Here is a 19,943-nt window from a genome sequence, read left to right as displayed (position 1 = left end):
TGATATGCAGATCTGCAGACAAATGTGAGGAAGCACAGTTCGGTGTCAAGGATAATACCAAGGTTTTGGGCAATGGGAGGCTTAGTTGAGGAGGAAGGGAAGGAGTTGTGTTGAACAGTGCTACTCACAGGTTCATCTGTTCAATTACAACACATTTAGGCGGCTCCTTCACGGAGCCGTGAGCACGGGCATGTACCTGATGTTTCAGCACTCTCCCTGACACTTGCCCCTTCTGCAGCATGAGGAAGACCCTGGCGTACATCTGCCTTGAGTGCGCCAGGTTGCAGCCCCTTTTCTGGCTCCTCCAGAACCTTCTCAGTTTCTGGCTGTACTTTTCCCCACAACTTCTGGTATTTGCACACCCCATGAAGTCGTGAGACCTCGTCAACCTCCAGCTGGGGAAGGAGCTTTTAGATGTGGGCGGGCTTCTGGCCGCCCTCCCCCAGGAACTGAATAGGTACAACACATTTTGGATTTACCTTATCCATCACACCAAGCGTCTGTTCCATTACTGAAACCTGTTGGGTGATGCGGCTGTCATAGTTTAGTACACTTAGGAACTGCAGAATAAAAAGAGAGAAATCAGACTACTGGGTATTTCAACCATTCCAAGATCCTAGGTTGGCAGTTAAGCTATATAAAGTTTAGAAAAAACATTTGTTTTAATCTTGGATAGCACAAAGCAGTTCTATAAACCATAAAATGAACATTTCTAAGATGATGTCTTAGACGCTGCTTGAATATTTGAGAACATTCTATTCAAGCATTCATTATGTCTAGCATTGTTAACCCTAATATACTCAGTGTGTCTGTTGTTAGAAGAAGCTCTCAAAATCTGTAATCTCTAAGAGTAAAGGTTTTAAAAGAAAGTCCAATGGTTTAGGTGACTAAGGCTCTGGAGGTTATGCGCTACGTAGCAAAGGTACACTTTTACCAGCCCTTCTCCCAGTGACGGAACCAGGCTGGCTAAGTCCATTTACACTGTATGAATTAGATGTGATATACTCCCCAAGTCATGTTCATGGGGGAGAATGCAAAATGTTTCTGCCTAATCTAGCTAGACAGAGACTAATGTCCCACGGAGCCCATAAGCACAGTTCTAACAGATGGTACCTTTTGAGAAGGAACGCTTTTTCTTTATGAAGTGACCACCTTATAGTTCTGAATTTTGTTAAATTATCTAGAAAAATTACTGTGAAAGTAAAGTATTAAAATCTTTCTCTGGGAGACACCAATAGGTAGCATATTGTTTCCAAGGATCTTGTTGTCAGGTGGGAAACAAAGTAGTCTTAAATAACTCATGACCAATAGCAATCAGATGTTTGTAGATGACTTGTCCACTTCCTGGTTCAGGTAAGCCTTTTTGGGATCACCCAAACAAATAGCAGCGCACTGTTGGTGATTTTGCTGCAGGAACTTTCCAGCTTACAGTCACCTTTTGGGTACCTGTTGGCTCTTTTGTTGGCATCAGTCCCCTTTTTGCACTTCTGAAGTCAGAAAATTCAAAAGTGGCTGCCTTTTTAAAAAAAAAAAAAAAAAAAGCACACTAATAATGTTTTGATTTTCTGTGACATACCAAATGGAGGCACTTCAGAACTTTCATTGATGACCTCCTGAGGTCCCTTCTAACCCTGATATTCTATGATTCTATGATTCTATAAGATCAAGAATGTTTTATTTAAAGATGAATTACTAAAGGCTGTGAAATCCTGATTCCTTGCTTTAACTGCCAATATTGATACTCGGAAGTTTAGAACCAATTGTGCCTGCAGTTACACCTAGGCTTAACAAAATTCAATTTTTTTAAATAATTTTGACAATATCAGTGGCTATTGGACAGGATGGGCAGTGATGATGTCCCTAGCCTCTGTTTGCCAGAAGCTGAGAATGGGTGACAGGGGATGGATCACTTGATGATTCCCTGTTCTGTTTATTCCCTCTGGGACACCTGGTACTGGCCACTGGTGGAAGACAGGATATTGGGCTGGATGGACCTTTAGTCTGACCCAGTATGGCTGTTTTCATGTTCTTATCAAATTAAGTGAGGGGTTAGGGCAGCACTGATAGAAGTGCTGCAAGAGGCTCCCTGTATGGCTGGGGGGCCCAAGACACCCAAGTGCGGGGGAGGCTGTGGTCCCCGTCCAGCAGAGCAGAGACCCCCAGCTATGGGGCATACCACCCTGCTGCTGAATGGCTGCTTCCTGGGGACAGTCCAGCATACTCCAATGCTGAGTAATTGAGTGGGCCCTGTGGGCCTAGTTCCAGGGCGGTCTGCACTTGCTGACTGTTATTGATGGATTTTTTTTTGAGAACGGGGGTTCTCTTTCTCAAAAAGAAAAGGAGTACTTGTGGCACCTTAGAGACTAACCAATTTATTTGAGCATAAGCTTTCGTGAGCTACAGATCACTTCATCGGATGCATACTGTGGAAAGTGTAGAAGATCTTTTTAGATACACACAAAGAATGAAAAAATACCTCCTCCCACTCCACTCTCCTGCTGGTAATAGCTTATCTAAAGTGATCACTCTCCTTACAATGTGTATGATAATCAAGGTGGGCTATTTCCAGCACAAATCCAGGTTTTCTTCCCTCCCTCCCCCCACAAACTCACTCTCCTGCTGGTAATAGCTTATCCAAAGTGACCACTCTCCTTACATTGTGTATGATAATCTAGGTGGGCCATTTCCAGCACAAATCCAGGGTTTAACAAGAATGTCTGAGAGGGGGAGGGTAGGAAAAAACAAGGGGAAATAGGCTACCTTGCATAATGACTAAGCCATTCCCAGTATCTATTCAAGCCTAAGTTAATTGTATCCAATTTGCAAATGACTTCCAATTCAGCAGTTTCTCGCTGGAGTCTGGATTTGAAGTTTTTCTGTTGTAAAATAGCAACTTTCATGTCTGTAATCGCGTGACCAGAGAGATTGAAGTGTTCTCCGACTGGTTTATGAATGTTATAATTCTTGACATCTGATTTGTGTCCATTTATTCTTTTACATAGAGACTGTCCAGTTTGACCAATGTACATGGCAGAGGGGCATTGCTGGCACATGATGGCATATATCACATTGGTGGATGTGCAGGTGAACGAGCCTCTGATAGTGTGGCTGATGTTATTAGGCCCTGTGATGGTGTCCCCTGAATAGATATGTGGGCACAGTTGGCAACGGGCTTTGTTGCAAGGATACGTTCCTGGGTTAGTGGTTCTGTTGTGTGGTGTGTGGTTGCTGGTGAGTATTTGCTTCAGGTTGGGGGGCTGTCTGTAGGCAAGGACTGGCCTGTCTCCCAAGATTTGTGAGAGTGTTGGGTCATCCTTCAGGATAGGTTGTAGATCCTTAATAATGCGTTGGAGGGGTTTTAGTTGGGGGCTGAAGGTGACGGCTAGTGGCGTTCTGTTATTTTCTTTGTTAGGCCTGTCCTGTAGTAGGTGACTTCTGGGAACTCTTCTGGTTCTATCAATCTGTTTCTTCACTTCCGCAGGTGGGTATTATAGTTGTAAGAATGCTTGATAGAGATCTTGTAGGTGTCTGTCTCAGGTCCAGTCCACACAAGAGATCCACTTCCTGGACACTACAGTGCTAATAAACGATGGTCACATAACCACCACCCTATACCGGAAACCTACTGATCGCTATTGCTACCTACATGCCTCCAGCTTTCACCCTGACCACACCACACGATCCATTGTCTACAGTCAAGCTCTGCGATACAACCGCATTTGCTCCAACCACTCAGACAGAGACAGACACCTACAAGATCTCTATCAAGCATTCTTACAACTACAGTACCCACCTGCGGAAGTGAAGAAACAGATTGATAGAGCCAGAAGAGATCCCAGAAGTCACCTACTACAGGACAGGCCTAACAAAGAAAATAACAGAACGCCACTAGCCGTCACCTTCAGCCCCCAACTAAAACCCCTCCAACGCATTATTAAGGATCTACAACCGATCCTGAAGGATGACCCAACACTCTCACAAATCTTGGGAAACAGGCCAGTCCTTGCCTACAGACAGCCCCCCAACCTGAAGCAAATACTCACCAGGAACCACACACCACACAACAGAACCACTAACCCAGGAACGTATCCTTGCAACAAAGCCTGTTGCCAACTGTGCCCACATATCTATTCAGGGGACACCATCACAGGGCCTAATAACATCAGCCACACTATCAGAGCCTCGTTCACCTGCGCATCTACCAATGTGATATATGCCATCATGTGCCAGCAATGCCCCTCTGCCATGTACATTGGTCAAACTGGACAGTCTCTATGTAAAAGAATAAATGGACACAAATCAGATGTCAAGAATTATAACATTCATAAACCAGTCGGAGAACACTTCAATCTCTCTGGTCACGCGATTACAGACATGAAAGTCGCTATTTTACAACAAAAAAACTTCAAATCCAGACTCCAGCGAGAAACTGCTGAATTGGAATTCATTTGCAAATTGGATACAATTAACTTAGGCTTGAATAGATACTGGGAATGGCTTAGTCATTATGCAAGGTAGCCTATTTCCCCTTGTTTTTTCCTACCCTCCCCCTCCCTTCCCCCAACGTTCTTGTTAAACCCTGGATTTGTGCTGGAAATGGCCCACCTTGATTATCATACACATTGTAAGGAGAGTGATCACTTTAGATAAGCTATTATCAGCAGGAGAGTGGGTGGGAGGAGGTATTTTTTCATGCTTTATGTGTATATAATAAGATCTACACTTTCCACAGTATGTATCCAGTGAAGTGAGCTGTAGCTCACGAAAGCTTATGCTCAAATAAATTGGGTAGTCTCTAAAGTGCCACAAGTACTCCTTTTCTTTTTGTGAATACAGACTAACACGGCTGTTACTCTGAAACCTGTCATTATGCATGGTTCTCTTTCTGAGTGTCAGGTGAAATTGACATTTACCAATGACTAATGATTTTAATTGAATCTTCCCAAGCCTAGTTACACCTGTACAACTCCAAAGACTTCAGAATTACACAAATGTCAAAGAAAAATTTAGTCCTTAAGGTTAAATTGCTGTCCTAGCTTGGGCTGGGTTTCCCTATAGATGTAGGACAACTGAAGAATACAAATAATGGTACAAACATGGGCAGCAGCTTTTCTCCAGATAAAATCTCAATTTCAGAGTTACTTACGAGCTGGCGATCGCGTGAAACATGCAGTTTTTGAATATCCCGAGCCTTCTGGTTTAGATCTTCCATCAGCATCTTCATTTTTTTATGTTCCCATTCCAGCTGAAATATCCCTTTAGAGAAGTCTTTACTTTCCACCATGCTAGCAATTTTCTTTTCTCCTTGAGCCTGAAAAAGATTAATTTTAGCATAATTTATGGATTACAGAATAATTTTTCCTGTAACAGGATGAACAGGACTTCTAATTTCAGTAATTTTAATGTGCTACATTGCAATCATTTTCAGAGGCTGGTGTCCAGACAGACTTCATGTCAAAAAAGCTAACAATGTTAGGAACCATTAGGAAAGGGAGAGATAAAACAGAAAATATCATAACGCCACTATATAAATCTCTGGTACACCCACACTTTGACTACTACATGCAGTTCTTGTTGCCCTGTTTCAAATACATACTAGAATTAGAAAAGATACAGAGAAGGGCAACAACAATGACTAAGGGTATAGAACAGCTTTGGATGAGGAGAGATTAAAAAGTCTGTCACTTTTCAGCTTGGAAAAGAGATGAATAAGGGGAGATATGATCAAGGTCTGTAAAATCATGAATGGTGTGGAGGAAATGAATAAAGAAGTGATATTTAGTCAGTCACATAATACAAGAACCAGGGGTCCCCCAATGAAATTAATAAGCAGCAGGTTTAAAACAAAAAAAAAGGAAGTACTTCTTCACACAATGCACAGTCAACCTGTGGAACTCATTGCCAGGGGATGTTGTAGAGGCCAAAACTCATAACCAGGTTAAAAAACAGATTAGATAAGTTCCTGGAGGATAGGTCCATCAAAGGCTATTAGCCAAGATAGTCAGGGATGCAGCCCCAGCCTCTGAGTGCCAGAAGCTGGGAGTTGATGACGGGATGGATCACTTGATGATTGCCTTGTTCCGTTCATTCCCTCTGAAACATGTGGCTTTGGCCGGTCAGAAGACAGGATACTGGGCTAGATGGACCATTGGTCTGACCCAGTATGGCCATTCTTATATTCTTTTTTATGGAACTTGTTGCCTGTTGCTGACACTTTAAATTAACGCTACTGCTTCAGCCTTGTATCACAGATGAGGGTGAAACAAATTGCAGTCAATAGCTATCTGTTCTCCCACCTTATATAAGTGCTGTGGCCCATGTTTTTAAAGGTATTGAGGCATTGCTGAGCTTAGCTTTGCAACACCTAACTGATTTAGGAGCCTGTCATTCTCAATGGTGATTTGGGAGCCTAAATCCCATCAACTGTCAATGGAATTTTGGCTCCTAAGTGCCTAAATCCTTTTTGGAAATGACGTTGAGGCTCCTAAATGAGGTAGGCATTGAAATGGTGAACTCAGCAATGCTTAAATACCTTTAAAAATGTAGGCCTAAGCATTTTTCCTCCACACATGCCAAAGGCGGCACACAAGCTGATCTTTAGTGGCACTCTGCTGCCAGCCAGGGTCCCAGCTGCCAGCCCCGCTCCGCCCACTGCTGGCCTGGATGGACGGAACCCCAGCTGAGCAGGGCTGGCGGCCGGGACCCCGGCTGGCAGGGGCTGGCAGATGGAACCCCAGACCAGCAGCGGGCTGAGCAGCTCAGCACACTGCCGGTCTGGGGTTCCGTCTGCCAACCGCGCTGCCGGTCTGGGGTTCTGTCTGCTGGCCCCTGCCAGCCGTGGTCCTGGCCGCCAGCCCCGCTCAGCCCGCTGCCGGCCCAGGGTTCCGTCCATCCAAGCCGGCAGCTGGTCTGGGATTCCGTCTGCCGGCCCCTGCCAGCTGGGGTCCCAGCCGCCGGCCCCACTCAGCCTGCTGCCAGTCTGGGGTTCCGTTGGGGGCCCCTGTAAATGTAAAATTTATTACTGGCACGCCAAACCTTAAATTAATGAAGACTTGACACGCCACTTCTCAAAGGTTGCCGACCCCTGCTCTACAATATTTGAACTTGTCCCAGTTTCAGGTATTTTGCAGTTACCACTGAAGGTTGTATGCAGTAGCAATAAAAAGCAAATTTTTATGCAGCTGGGATGGCAAGAAAATAACCTTTATTGTGAGTATGAAAAATGAAATGTGCCATGTATGATCCCACAATTTCACCTTTATATAAAAGGAGAATCGCTTAATTTTTGGAAGTTTCACTGTAACCCAACATTCAGTTACCTGACATGATTGCACAACTGGGGAATGTAGGAGTGGTGTATAGGATATTAATTCTCTATAAACAGCATGGACATAGTGCTTAAAGATGCTGCCTTTCCACTGATCAGGATTCCAGTGATCAGTGCTCAGGATGGTAGCCTTTATATTAGAGATGTTACAGAACTCATAATAGCTTCAAGGACCTTTCAAAACAAAGGTGACAGTTGAGCCCATTGGTATATGGAAGTGCATGAAAAGAGATTAAATCAGTATTACAGAGATGTCAAACGAGATAAAAGCTGCAGTCTCCAAAGGAAAATCCATTCATTTAAAGCCCTTAATTTCCTCCAGAAAATGTAAATTACCCGGATTGTGCAATTCAGTTCTTCAATAACACTCTTGTGAATGAGAATAGCATCAGTATAATCTGGTATTAGCTCAGCAGCACTCTCCAATTCCACCTGTCCTTGTTTAAGCAGAAACTGGATAGTCAAATCCAGTTGAAACCTCATCTTTTCCTCTCGTAGCCTAAAATTGCAGAGAATCAATAGTAGTTTTTAGTGATTGATAAAATGCTTGTATTTTAAATCTTCTCTATGATCAGAGGGTAACAGAAAGATTAGGAAATCATCTGAAAAACAGAAAGGGTCACTGCAATTTTCATAATTCTTTGTTTCAGAGGAACAGCCGTGTTAGTCTGTATTCGCAAAAAGAAAAGGAGTACTTGTGGCACCTTAGAGACTAACCAATTTATTTATTTATAATTCTTTGGTTTGCTAATGACCAAATGCATGTTTCAGCAAGGGTTTGCTCCCTCACACCCTGTTTTCTCCTATTTGCTCCTACAGTGAGTGCTTCTTTCTACACAGACTGTGTTTTGTCTTCACTCCCAGGTCAAGCAGAAGTTATAAGGGAGAAAGACCCTACTGAACAAAGAAAAACTTTATCAATAATTGTAAAAGCATGACAGAAACCTCCCCCACCCTAGTCAAGTACATTTCTTTTTGTTTAATTATCTTGGAGTTTGTTCCCAAATAACACTCCCATTTCAAATGTGGTGAGAACCAGATGGTGTAGTAGCTGATAGAATAAGAAAAATACAGCATTACGTGTTTGAACCTCTCATTGAAGTCAAGGCTCTTTCAGAATTGGGCTCTATGTCTCTTAGATGAGTTTTAGAGAGAAGTGTGATACAGTACAGAACTGTACACTTCTCACTAGACTTAATTCTGTGTCAGCAGAGTGCTAAAGTGTAGATGAATGTGAATGTAAGAATAATAAGCAAAATTACGTATTGAGTTCATTTAAAATTTTTTCAATGTCCATCCTTATCTTCTCATCATCATCAATCCTTTTCTGGAGAAAGGCCTGCATCTCTGCTAGCGTCAGGGCTTTCCGTTTCACCTAAACAAACAACATCACAACTACTTGAACACACTGAACTTTGCAAATACAGAGGAAAACCTTTTATGGTAGACAGACTTTTGCTCATTCTTCACAAGAACAGATATTTAAGATCTGAATGAGGGAGCTGGCTACCTTCCTGACTCCCATTAAAGTCTACGCAAGTCCACAATTGTAGTCCTTAGCTGCTCTTTGAAAGTTTACCCTTTACTGATGCATATTTTTTTCCTATGAAAGGAAGGTCTCATTTCCTTCTCACTTCAGCAAAGCAAAACGGATCTTAGCTACATCTTTGGATATTTAAGGTTTATATCTTGGTGACCTTAATTATATTAGTATAATAGAATATAATTTAATGTAATATATTAATATACCTTAACATCAATTAATAGTGTAACAGGGCTTTCTATCAACATGTTAGGATTTTCTCTTGATGCGTTAGGAAGGAAAAAGCATTCATCAGGGTAAACAAATGCAGCAGATTTACACGTAGGTTACAGATGCAGAATGGTAGGATACACCTTGATGGTTTGCTTTTGTTTTGGTGGGGATGGGGGAAGGAGAATGAGGAGGGATACTTTGAGACAGCTCCTACTTCCCACTTATTTTCTTTAGAGGAGAGCAGGATGTGGCTTCCTCGGAAGCCATTCATACTGCTCTGTATCTGCTGAAAGAGGGAGCTTTGCTAGAGTGTGATGACTACTCAGCTCATTCACACTCTGGAAGTGAGCTAGGGACTCACAGATCACCTACACTGTGCTGCCACTTGCTTAGTCCTCAGAACTTGATGCTCTAGGTTAAGATCCCAAAGCATCAAAGAGTATAAAACAGTAAATCAACAGCAAAATAAATCTGATGGAAATAGCTTGACGTACCAGCTGTTCGCTTTCCACTTTTGTTCGTCTAGCCAAACAGAAACGTTCCCAGACCGTCGGGTCTAATCCCTCAGGCATGTTTTCAGGGTCATCCATTTCATCTATGGCTTTCATTAAATGGGCAAGTGCCTCTTTGTAAGCTCTGGCTGAGCCTGGCCGATCTCCATAAGGGTTAGCAGTGTCAAGGTGCATCTTGATCTTCTGGGCTCTGGTGTCATCAACCATGGCATACATAGTAAAATAAATATTTTATCTTTCTTCTTACTTGCTACATAGAACAAGGTCTTGTAGCACTAAAAACGCTTCTCACCATTGTCTTAATCTCTTTCAGCATGCAACCAGGAAATATTATTTAAAAAACATAAAAAGGCATGTTTTGGGTGGTTATTTATTAATTATTATAATCATAGAATCCTAGAATATCAGGGTTGGAAGGGACCTCAGGAAGTCATCTAGTCCAACCCCCTGCTCAAAGCAGGACCAATCCCCAACTAAATCATTCCAGTCACGGCTTTGTCAAGCCTGATCTTAAAAACTTCAAAGGAAGGAGATTTCACCACCTCCCTAGGTAACCCATTCCAGTGCTTCACCACCATTCGATCCCTAGTCTGTAGTGGTACATGAGATTCTTCCGTCCTAAGTGCAGGACTCTGCACTTGTCCTTGTTGAACCTCATCAGATTTCTTTTGGCCCAGTCCTCTAATTTGTCTAGATCCCTTTTTATCCTATCCCTACCCTCCAGCGTATCTATCTCTCCTCCCAGTTTAGTGTCATCTACAAACTTGCTGAGGGTGCAATCCACGTCATCCTCCAGAAGATTTTCATAGAATATCAGAGTTGGAAGGGACCTCAGGAGATCATCTAATCCAAGCCCCTGCTCAAAGCAGACACAATCCCCAATTTTTTTTGCCCCAGATCCCTAAACGGCCCCCTCAAGGATTGAACTCACATCCCTGGATTTAGCAGGCCAATGCTCAAACCACTGAGCTAACCCTCCCCCTAACCAGCCTCAGCACCAACCCTTGGGGCACTCCGCTTGATACTGGCTGCCAACTAGACATGGAACCATTGATCACTACGCGTTGAGCCCGACAATCTGGCCACCTTATAGTCTCTCCACCTTATAGTCCATTCATCCAGCCCATACTTCTTTAACTTGCAAGAATACTGTGGGAGACTGTGTCAAAAGCTTTGCTAAAGTCAAGGAACAACACGTCCACTGCTTTCCCCTCATCCACAGAGCCAGTTATCTCGTCATAGAAGGCAATTAGATTAGTCAGGCATGACTTGCCCTTGGTGAATCCATGCTGACTGTTCCTGATCACTTTCCTCTCCTCTAAGTGCTTCAGAATTGATTCCTTGAGGACCTGCTCCATGATTTTTCCATTTTAAATAGCATATATAATGTGGGGAGAGGAGAAGATTGCTTTAAAATGTCTGTCAGTCATCCATATGATAGTTGGTCATCAACAATGGTTAATGACCATCGTCATTACAGAGGTGCAGTTTTAAAAACAGGTTAGTAATCAATGGCCTACTGCTAACTAAGATACTTCACAGAGCTTAGAAAATAGACTCTCCTCTCCCATCATAAAGTTAAAAACAATAACATGTAGAAAATGGTTTGAGTCAAAGGGAATTTTACCGTGGTCGGCGTTTGTAAAGTTTGAAAAGATGATCAATGTGATGCGCCGGAACATCAGAAAATTCCTTTTTAAAGCCACGTTCCAGAATCTAGCAGGAAAAATAATCAGCAAAACTTCAGCATGCACATATCCTAGAAATATAGAATAATGACGCATGCTAAAAGGTGCTAGGTGGAGTTGGGCTATTTCATAGATTGCCTCTCTCAGAGATGACAATTTACCATGTCTGTTGTGCTTTTTAAAACCCAGAGAAGTGTCTACAAAAAGTGAGACTAGCAGGTTAAGCGTAGACAGTGGTCTTGGCATTTTGCAAGAGACGCAGTTCTTGCCCAAGAAACTTACTGAGGCATGATCCTGACCTAGCCAAGAACTGGAGCATCTGAGTATTCCCACTGACTTCAGTGTTTCATCAATCTGTATGGAACTACTCATATGTTTAAGTGTGCTGCTGAACTGGGGCCTAAATACTGTATATTCTGGAGGTGTAGCACCGAACCCCTTTTTATTTTTTTTTTTGCAATTGCATCTGCTTGAACATATGACTAGGACTCTTACTTTGTCTTCAGCTGCTAAGTTGTCATAGGTCTCCCTGTAAGCATCATCTTGTGCTCGTGCAACCTGGACCGCCTGTGCAGTACTGAGCTGTAACAAAACCAGATGGATTTCAGAAACAGAACTAAAAGTAAACACAGCTGCTGGAATGCTATTCAAATGTATTACACATGCTGAAGAGATGTCTTGTCTCAGCTTAAGATACAACAATTGGGTTAAATTCACCTCTGGTGTAACATGCTCCAAAGCAGACACCACAGACAGCACTCAATATGTCATGTGCCTGTCTGATCTCTAAATTGGATTCCTGCAAGGCTTTCTATATGGGGCTACCTGTAAAGACCACACAAAAGGGTCAGCAGGTGCAAAATTTAGCTACCCAGCTGCTTAATGAGGTTTGTCATAAGGAGCACATTATTTAAGTGCTCTATAGACTGCAATGGCTCACTATGCAATTCAGGGTGCAATGTAATATGTTGATGATAGTGGTCCCCAGCTACCTGAATGTCTGCCTCTCTCCCTGAATAGCATGACAGGTGAGATCAGCTAGTGCAAGAGGTCCCTAGGTTTGCATATCTGTAGAACTGGTCCAACAACAGATTTACAGGTGAGCTTCCAGAATAAAGCAATCAGAATCTTATAGAACATTTGTAGTCCTGTATATACTTGTGTACAAGTGCAGAAATGTTTGTTTTGAACTCCAAAGTCACTATGTTGGCTTATACATGGCTCATCAGTGGTGGGCAAACCCTGACAACTTCAGTTTCAGGAAATTAATTCAAATTTCTCCGAATTTTCCATTTTCTTCTCTAAGAAAGACGGCAACATTAGATATCTTTTTGTGCAGGGTTCTTGTAGCAAAGGCATTATCAGTGCTACCAGACAAATTACAGACTGCCACAGGATACTAAAATAGTGTATTTGACAGATAATGTCATGCTTTCCTCAGTGTATGGAAATTTACACATGTAATTCCAGACAAGCCGAGAGAAGTATATTCCCAAGAAGAGGTGCCTTTAGTATAGGAGTCTTCTGCCACCCTTAAAAAAAAAAAAAAGATCAACAGCTGTGTAAATCATGAGGGAAATTATCTGTGGCAGCTTGGGCAACATTTTTATTTGTAAAGAGCAGGTTCCATATGAAAATGGTTGGAGCCTTATAGTCCAAGTACTGGACTCACCTTCTCCTTCTGCTTCTTGTCAAGGAAGTGGTTCAGTCCAGCTTCTCTTGTGCTCAGCTCTTCATCCAACAGCAAAGAGTAAAGGAGGTTGTTTATTTTGAGTTCCTCCTGTGGAAAGATTGTAAGGGGAAAGATCAGCACGCTTGCAGCTTGGGAGATGGAGATAAAAATCTCTGCCTTACCTGGTATATGACCATCTCTGATTTAACTTTCCGCTCAAACAGCTTGCTCACAGTGTCATCAAAAGTTTGTGTTGTTTCCTGAATGGAGGTCTGAAGTTTCTTCAGTTCAGTTTCTAGTGTCTGCGGGGGAATGGGAAGGAGGAATATGAAAGCTAAAAGAACGTGCATGCTTTTAAGTGTGTGGGTGGCTGGAGAGGTGCACAGACAGTGAGCACTTTGGGTAGGGACCATCTTTGTGTTCTGTTTGTACAGTGCCATCCTGCTCCTTGACTGATGCTCCTAGGTTCTACCACAATATAAATAAATAAATAATAATAATATAATATAATTCAGTGATGACATATCTAGAAAACAGACAATAAAAACTGATGATGGCTCATTTATTTACATCATTAGACCATTACCCTTCAGAAGCCATGCATGCCAGCTTCATTATCTTCTGCTCAGGTGGAAATCCCAGGTTTATGAAAAAACAAATTTTAGTCATGTTGGTCTGACAATATAGGGACTGTCTTATGACGTGCTGAGTTCCTTCTCCTCCTGTTGAAGTTAATGGGAGCTGAGAATCATACCCAAACCTAGTCATTTAAATCAAAACTTCAAAGTGTGTGGCTATAGGTTTTTTATTTTATTGTTTAAAAAGAGAGATTACATAAAATAGCTTTGACCATTGACATGCAATGAAACTGAGGAGCCTAAAAATGGGACTCAGGAGCCTAAATCATGTAGGCACTTGAAAATATTACCCAAAGATTAGTTTTTATTCCAGTTAGCATTACTGAGCTGAGAAAGTAGTTTCAGAATTAGCTAGGTTCTATTTTGAACTATCAAATTCAGCTAAATTCTGGGGAGTCATTACATTATTGATAATATTACAGACAGAAGGAGCCAAGATTTGTTTAAACTAGGCATGATGGGTATTGGAGCGTGCAGCGCTTCATAGGATCAAGCCCTTTATTTCCACCATCACATAAAAGCTGTATTTGAGTAAAAAGTATCAGAGACAATGCTATAAGACAGTAGAAAAAGAAAGGATGTTTCAGCCAAAAGGGCCCAACAAATGACACATTTGGAATGAGGGTGTGGCAAGGCTGACTGTTCTGCTGCCCAAATTTCTCTTTGAAGAATAAAAATTGTGAAATTATGTGCATCTGATATCCATATTCCCTGCAGCTCTGTTAATGGAATGTCAAACATCTTTCTGGAAATAGTTGTACATTTGTGATGGAAAGCAATAAAGCAGTTTAATCAGACTCAGAATGTGCTAGTTATCACAGGTAAACCTCGTGTTTTCTGCTTTAAGTTGGGGCTTCTACAATGCCACAGGTAACTTTGTTAATTTTTAACACTTATTGGCATTTTTTTATTTTATTAAAATAGATCTGGGTTTTCCCCCTTTAAGAAACCAAGAGGTCATGTCAATAAATCCTGAGAAAAAAGAGAAACTGTGTGTAAGGACGTTGAACAAAATCACTCCTTTTCTCATTTTATTTTACCTTTCTGTATTTTTCCCTTTCTTCATTCAGCTCCTTAACTTTTTTCTCAAATTCTTTGAATACTTTCTTTTCCTCTTCATTCCAAAGGGTATCAGGTTTAGAAACAAAAGGAGGTGGGGGAATCTCCTGAAGATATCAAAACAGCCATGCAATTCATGAGCAACATCAATTCTCCATTAAAGAGCACTGAGAAAAAGAACGTACAGCACCAGCAATAAACCTCTCAACGTTTATTGTGAGCTTCATCTTAGTAGCAGCTGGAAGAACTGCACAAGTCTTGCACCCAAAGAATGTATATCTCTGCTTTGGCCCTATTTTATGTTCCTTGACTTCCTGGAGTAATACCAGTGTTGAACCTGCAGCATTTGCATGGGATGGAGCACTAACTACACCTCCTAGCAGCACCAATGGTTATGGTGTGAGTAACATGGCCATTTTTGCTTTCATTCTCTCACAGAAAATCATCAGATACAATAAAATACAAGTGAGATTTTTCAGCAAGCTCAGTATTACTACTATTGCTAAAAGATCAGTTTTTCCATTATAAATCCCTTAATTAACTCCTAAGCCAAGATGAACTTTCATTTCCTGAAAACATATCAGCTTTAGATAGAGTACTTGGGTCTCTTTTACTTTTTCATTCTAGAGCACCATTGTACTTGGACAGCAAATGTTTTCTCCCTCTATTATTGATCAGGCTTCCTTCGCTGTAGAAGGTAGAGCGAAGCAGCCTCTCCTAAGATCCAGGCCAAAACCCATTTCTGAAATGGCCATGAAAGAAGTAACACCAAGTCAGGTATCTATACTTGCTACTTTACAGCACTAGCAAATCACCTCTGAAGCAAATGAAGCTGACACACTAAATTCCTATGGCCACTGCTTAATCTGGGTCTCCTAGAATCATCTGATTTGCAAAAAGAAAAGGAGGACTTGTGGCACCTTAGAGACTAACCGATTTATTTGAGCATGAGCTTTCGTGAGCTACAGCTCACTTCATCGGATGCATACCGTGGAAACTGCAGAAGACATTATACACACAGCGACCATGAAACAATACCTCCTCCCACCCCACTCTCCTGCTGGTAATAGCTTATCTAGAGTGATCATCAAGTTGGGCCATTTCCAGCACAAATCCAGGTTTTCTCACCCTCCGCCCCCCCCCCCCAAACTCACTCTCCTGCTGGTAATAGCCCATCCAAAGTGACCACTCTCTTTACAATGTGTATGATAATCAAGGTGGGCCATTTCCAGCACAAATCCAGGTTCTCTCACTCCCTCACCCCCCTCCAAAAACCACACACACAAACTCACTCTCCTGCTGGTAATAGCTAATCCAAAGTGACCACTCTCCCTACAATGTGCATGATAATCAAGGTGGGCCATTTCCAGCACAAATCCAGGTTTTCTGACCCCCCCCACCCCCATACACACACAAACTCACTCTCCTGTTGGTAATAGCTCATCCAAAGTGACCTGGATTTGTGCTGGAAATGGCCCACCTTGATTACCATGCACATTGTAGGGAGAGTGGTCACTTTGGATGAGCTATTACCAGCAGGAGAGTGAGTTTGTGTGTGTATGGGGATGGCGGGGGTCAGAAAACCTGAATTTGTGCTGGAAATGGCCCACCTTGATTATCATGCACATTGTAGGGAGAGTGGTCACTTTGGATAAGCTATTACCAGCAGGAGAGTGAGTTTGTGTGTGTGGTTTTTGGAGGGGGGTGAGGGGGTGAGAGAACCTGGATTTGTGCTGGAAATGGCCCACCTTGATTATCATACACATTGTGAAGAGAGTGGTCACTTTGGATGGGCTATTACCAGCAGGAGAGTGAGTTTGTGTGTGGGGGGGCGGAGGGTGAGAAAACCTGGATTTGTGCTGGAAATGGCCCAACTTGATGATCACTTTAGATAAGCTATTACCAGCAGAACAGTGGGGTGGGAGGAGGTATTGTTTCATGGTCTCTGTGTGTATATAATGTCTTCTGCAGTTTCCACGGTATGCATCCGATGAAGTGAGCTGTAGCTCACGAAAGCTCATGCTCAAATAAATTGGTTAGTCTCTAAAGTGCCACAAGTACTCCTTTTCTTTTTGCGAAGACAGACTAACACGGCTGTTACTCTGAAATCTGATTTGAAAGGGAACTATAGTGGATTGATCTTCCCATCCATTCTCCTGTACAGTGGAAGAATTGATTTAGTGTCCCTAAATCATCCCTGTTAGCAAGGTGTAGTCTCACCTGGAATAGCTCCAATTATAAGAGTTCCACAACCTCTTGGGTTATCTTGTTCCATTGCTTAACTCCTTTAGAAAGATTTGCACTGCTAGTGAAAGTTCGTATTTATACAAAAATATCAAAGGTTTCCTCTTTCAACACAATTCTTATGACAAAACATTTTCTCAAGAGTGGTGCTTAAGGCAAATTTTCACCATTTCTGTCCTTTTGTAATTCTTGGAATTCCAGTTAGAATTCAGAAATGGTGAATTTTATTCAGTTCTAATAACAACTGTTACTTTAATCATATGAGAGAAACAACTCACAATCTTCAAGATGTCTTCCTTTTTGATTTCTAGGACCCCATTCATCATGTCATAAAGGGCACGCTGTCTTGCGCTGTTCTGGAAAAGATAACAAATGAAAAGAAAATGCTGCAGAACAGGGTACTTGGATGGCTCAGGCCTTTCACCTCTACGGTGCCAATGAGAATCTGTGATATGTCGCCAGTGAATGAAATGCTGTTTGGTGACCTATGGGAAATACACTAGCAATCTCAGTCTGATTTTTGGTGGACAGATGCCCACATATCAAGTAACTATCACTACAATGGGCACCTAGTTTTTTCAGAAGGGAGGTTCTTCTTAGAGTGCTTGCTCATTTCCATTCCATGTTTGCTGTGCACAGTCGCTGGAGATTTTTTTCCTCAGTGGCATCCACCGGTGGGATCCTGGTGAAGGTGTCCCTCCTGGCGCTTGGCCCACTGGACAATGGCCTATGCAGGTTCAATGGCCTTTTTGGAATCCAAGGCGTTTTCCCTCAGCACCGGGCCTGCTTTCCAGATGCTCATACTTGGTGGTGTCAGAGATGGGCTCCTCTGTCACAGTGACCACGACCCGACCCAGACTTCGGTACCGAGCCCAGTACCAATATTCAGGACTTGGGACTACATGATGTGGTCAGTGCAGAAAAAGAGGGGGAAGGCTCCCGCCAGTGCAGGCCTCTTCCTCCCCAAATGAAGCAGTCGGGGTTGAGTGGCTCAACGCCTCAAAGTGACTTCAGAGCTCACCAAGAGCTACTGTAAAGGGTGGCTCTGAACCTAGGGCTGGAAGTGGAGGTGCTTAAAGAATCCTCCCACAGCCTGATCAACATCTTGGCTGCAGTGGTCCTACCCCTCAATGAGACTGTTACGGGTCCAGTCAGAAACCAATGTCAGACCCCATCCTCTCTGCCCCCTACTTCAAAAAGAGCAGAGAAAAAGTACTTTGTTGCTGTAAAAGGGTAGGAGTACCTATATTCCCATCCCCCTCCTGGACCCCTTGTGGTTGTAGCAGCCAACGAAAGAGACAGGTAACGGCTGCAGGGTGCAGCCCCCAAGGTGAAGGATTCAAAGAAGCTGGACCTGTTTGGTAGAAAGATTTTTCCTACTGGGGGGGTTACAGCTCCGCATTTCCAACCAGCGGACCTTGCTAGAAGGTATAAATATAACGTCTGGGATTCCCTGTCAAAATTCAAGGACTCGCTGCCCCAGGAGTCCAGACAGGACTTCTGCAGTCTTGTGGAGGAAGGGCGGGCTATAGCCAGGGCCCCCCTCCAGATGGCCCTAAGCACAGCTGACATGGCTATGGCATCGGCAGCAGTCATGCAAAAGAGCTCTTTGCTCTAAGCCTTGGATCTACCACCAGACATTCAGCTGTCCATTCAGGACCTCCTGTTTGAGGTAACTTCCCTCTTCTCTGAGCAGACAGATGCAAAGCTCCATGGCCTGAAGGATTCTAGCCTTTGTGTTCCAACACCTTTGAGGAAGCACTTCCAACCTCAGCAACCGGTCAGCTTCTCATCTCTGCCACCACGTCTGGACCTGTTTAAGAAATGAAGCAGGGATTATAAGCATAGGCAACTGCCCCCATCCGCTTCAGCCTCTCTACTGGGCCCTCACAGATATCCAGGAGGCTCCAAGCACAACTTCTGAAGGGGTGCCCGAGGGTGTTATGTCAGTTCACATACCAGATCCTGCTTCCCCTTTGTTTTCACACTGACTCTTCTACTTCAGTCCAGCGTGGTCCCTCATCACCTTGGACCATGGGTGCTGAGTATGGTGAAGGAAGGTTACACCCTTCAGTTTTCTTCCACCATCTTTGTCCCTCTTAAGGGACCCTCCTCACGAGCAACTTCTAGTACAGAAGGTGCAAGCCCTCCCAGGGGACATGGAGGAGATGCCTCAGAACTTGAGAGGGAAAGGGTTTTCTCCCATTATTTTCTAATCCTGAAGGCCAAAGGGGGTCTCTGACCCATCCTAGGCCGGCACTGCTTCCACAGTTATCTCAAGAAACTGAAGTTCTGCATGGTCTTCCTGGTGTCCATTGTTCCCTCCCTGAATCCAGGGGACTGGTATTCTGCCCTCGACTTGAAAGATGCCTATTTCCACATCTTCACTTTTTGGGGCCACAGACGGTTCCTCAGGATCATTGTGAACCTGACCCACTACTAATTCACCATCCTCCGCTTTGGCCTGTCATCAGGCCCTCAGGTTTTCACAAAATGCATAGCAGTGGTGGTGGCTTCCTCAGAGGTAAGGGGTATGAATCTGCCCTTACTTCGATGACTGGCTGATCAAAGTGCTGGTCCAAGGCCTACGTGAGAGCTACCTTCCAAGCCCTGGGGCTATTGATAAGTGAGCAGAAGTCACCTCTCATTCCCGGCCAGACGATAGAATTTATTGGTGCAGTGCTCGATTCCACCTGGGCCAGAGCCTTCCTCCCAGAGGCTCGCTTCCAGATAATGTCATCTCTGATATAGCAGGTCAAGGCCCACCCCGTCACGACAGCTCATTTCTGCCTCAAGCTTTTAGGTCACATGGCCACATGCATATAGATTCATAGATATTAAGGTCAGAAGGGACCATTATGATCAGTACGTGGTGCAGCACGCGAGACTGCAACTCAGACCCCTTCAAGCTTGGCAGTCCTCGGTATACTCGCTGAGCCATCACCATTTGGACTTGGTGCTTACAGTTCCCACACAGGTCCTCATGTCCCTCGACTGGTGAGGGGATCCCTGGTTGGTAGGCTTGGGCATTCCCTTCATCAGTCTCC

General features: G+C 43.3%; 1 protein-coding gene across 5 annotated transcripts in view; it reads right to left on the bottom strand.

Annotated features, from left to right (window-relative positions):
* Nucleotides 1–19,943, bottom strand: part of CFAP43 (cilia and flagella associated protein 43) — a 100,498-nt gene that overhangs the window by 3,867 nt on the left and 76,688 nt on the right. For 3 of the 5 annotated variants that reach the window (XM_073354439.2, XM_073354440.2, XM_073354442.2), the window contains 11 exons: nt 17,175–17,252; nt 14,634–14,759; nt 13,138–13,257; nt 12,956–13,063; nt 11,779–11,865; nt 11,223–11,311; nt 9,578–9,785; nt 8,590–8,702; nt 7,664–7,826; nt 5,147–5,311; nt 480–560 (listed from right to left, as the gene is read on the bottom strand). In XM_073354439.2, coding sequence (XP_073210540.2) covers nt 480–560; nt 5,147–5,311; nt 7,664–7,826; nt 8,590–8,702; nt 9,578–9,785; nt 11,223–11,311; nt 11,779–11,865; nt 12,956–13,063; nt 13,138–13,257; nt 14,634–14,759; nt 17,175–17,252 — 1,338 coding nt within the window. The remainder of the gene's footprint in view (nt 1–479; nt 561–5,146; nt 5,312–7,663; nt 7,827–8,589; nt 8,703–9,577; nt 9,786–11,222; nt 11,312–11,778; nt 11,866–12,955; nt 13,064–13,137; nt 13,258–14,633; nt 14,760–17,174; nt 17,253–19,943) is intronic. The other 2 variants (XM_073354441.2, XM_073354443.2) reach the window with 2 other exon arrangements.

The sequence above is a fragment of the Lepidochelys kempii genome, chromosome 7 (genome assembly GCF_965140285.1).
Source record: "Lepidochelys kempii isolate rLepKem1 chromosome 7, rLepKem1.hap1, whole genome shotgun sequence".
NCBI lineage: Eukaryota > Metazoa > Chordata > Testudines > Cheloniidae > Lepidochelys > Lepidochelys kempii.
This window is presented reverse-complemented; position numbering and strand designations above follow the sequence as displayed.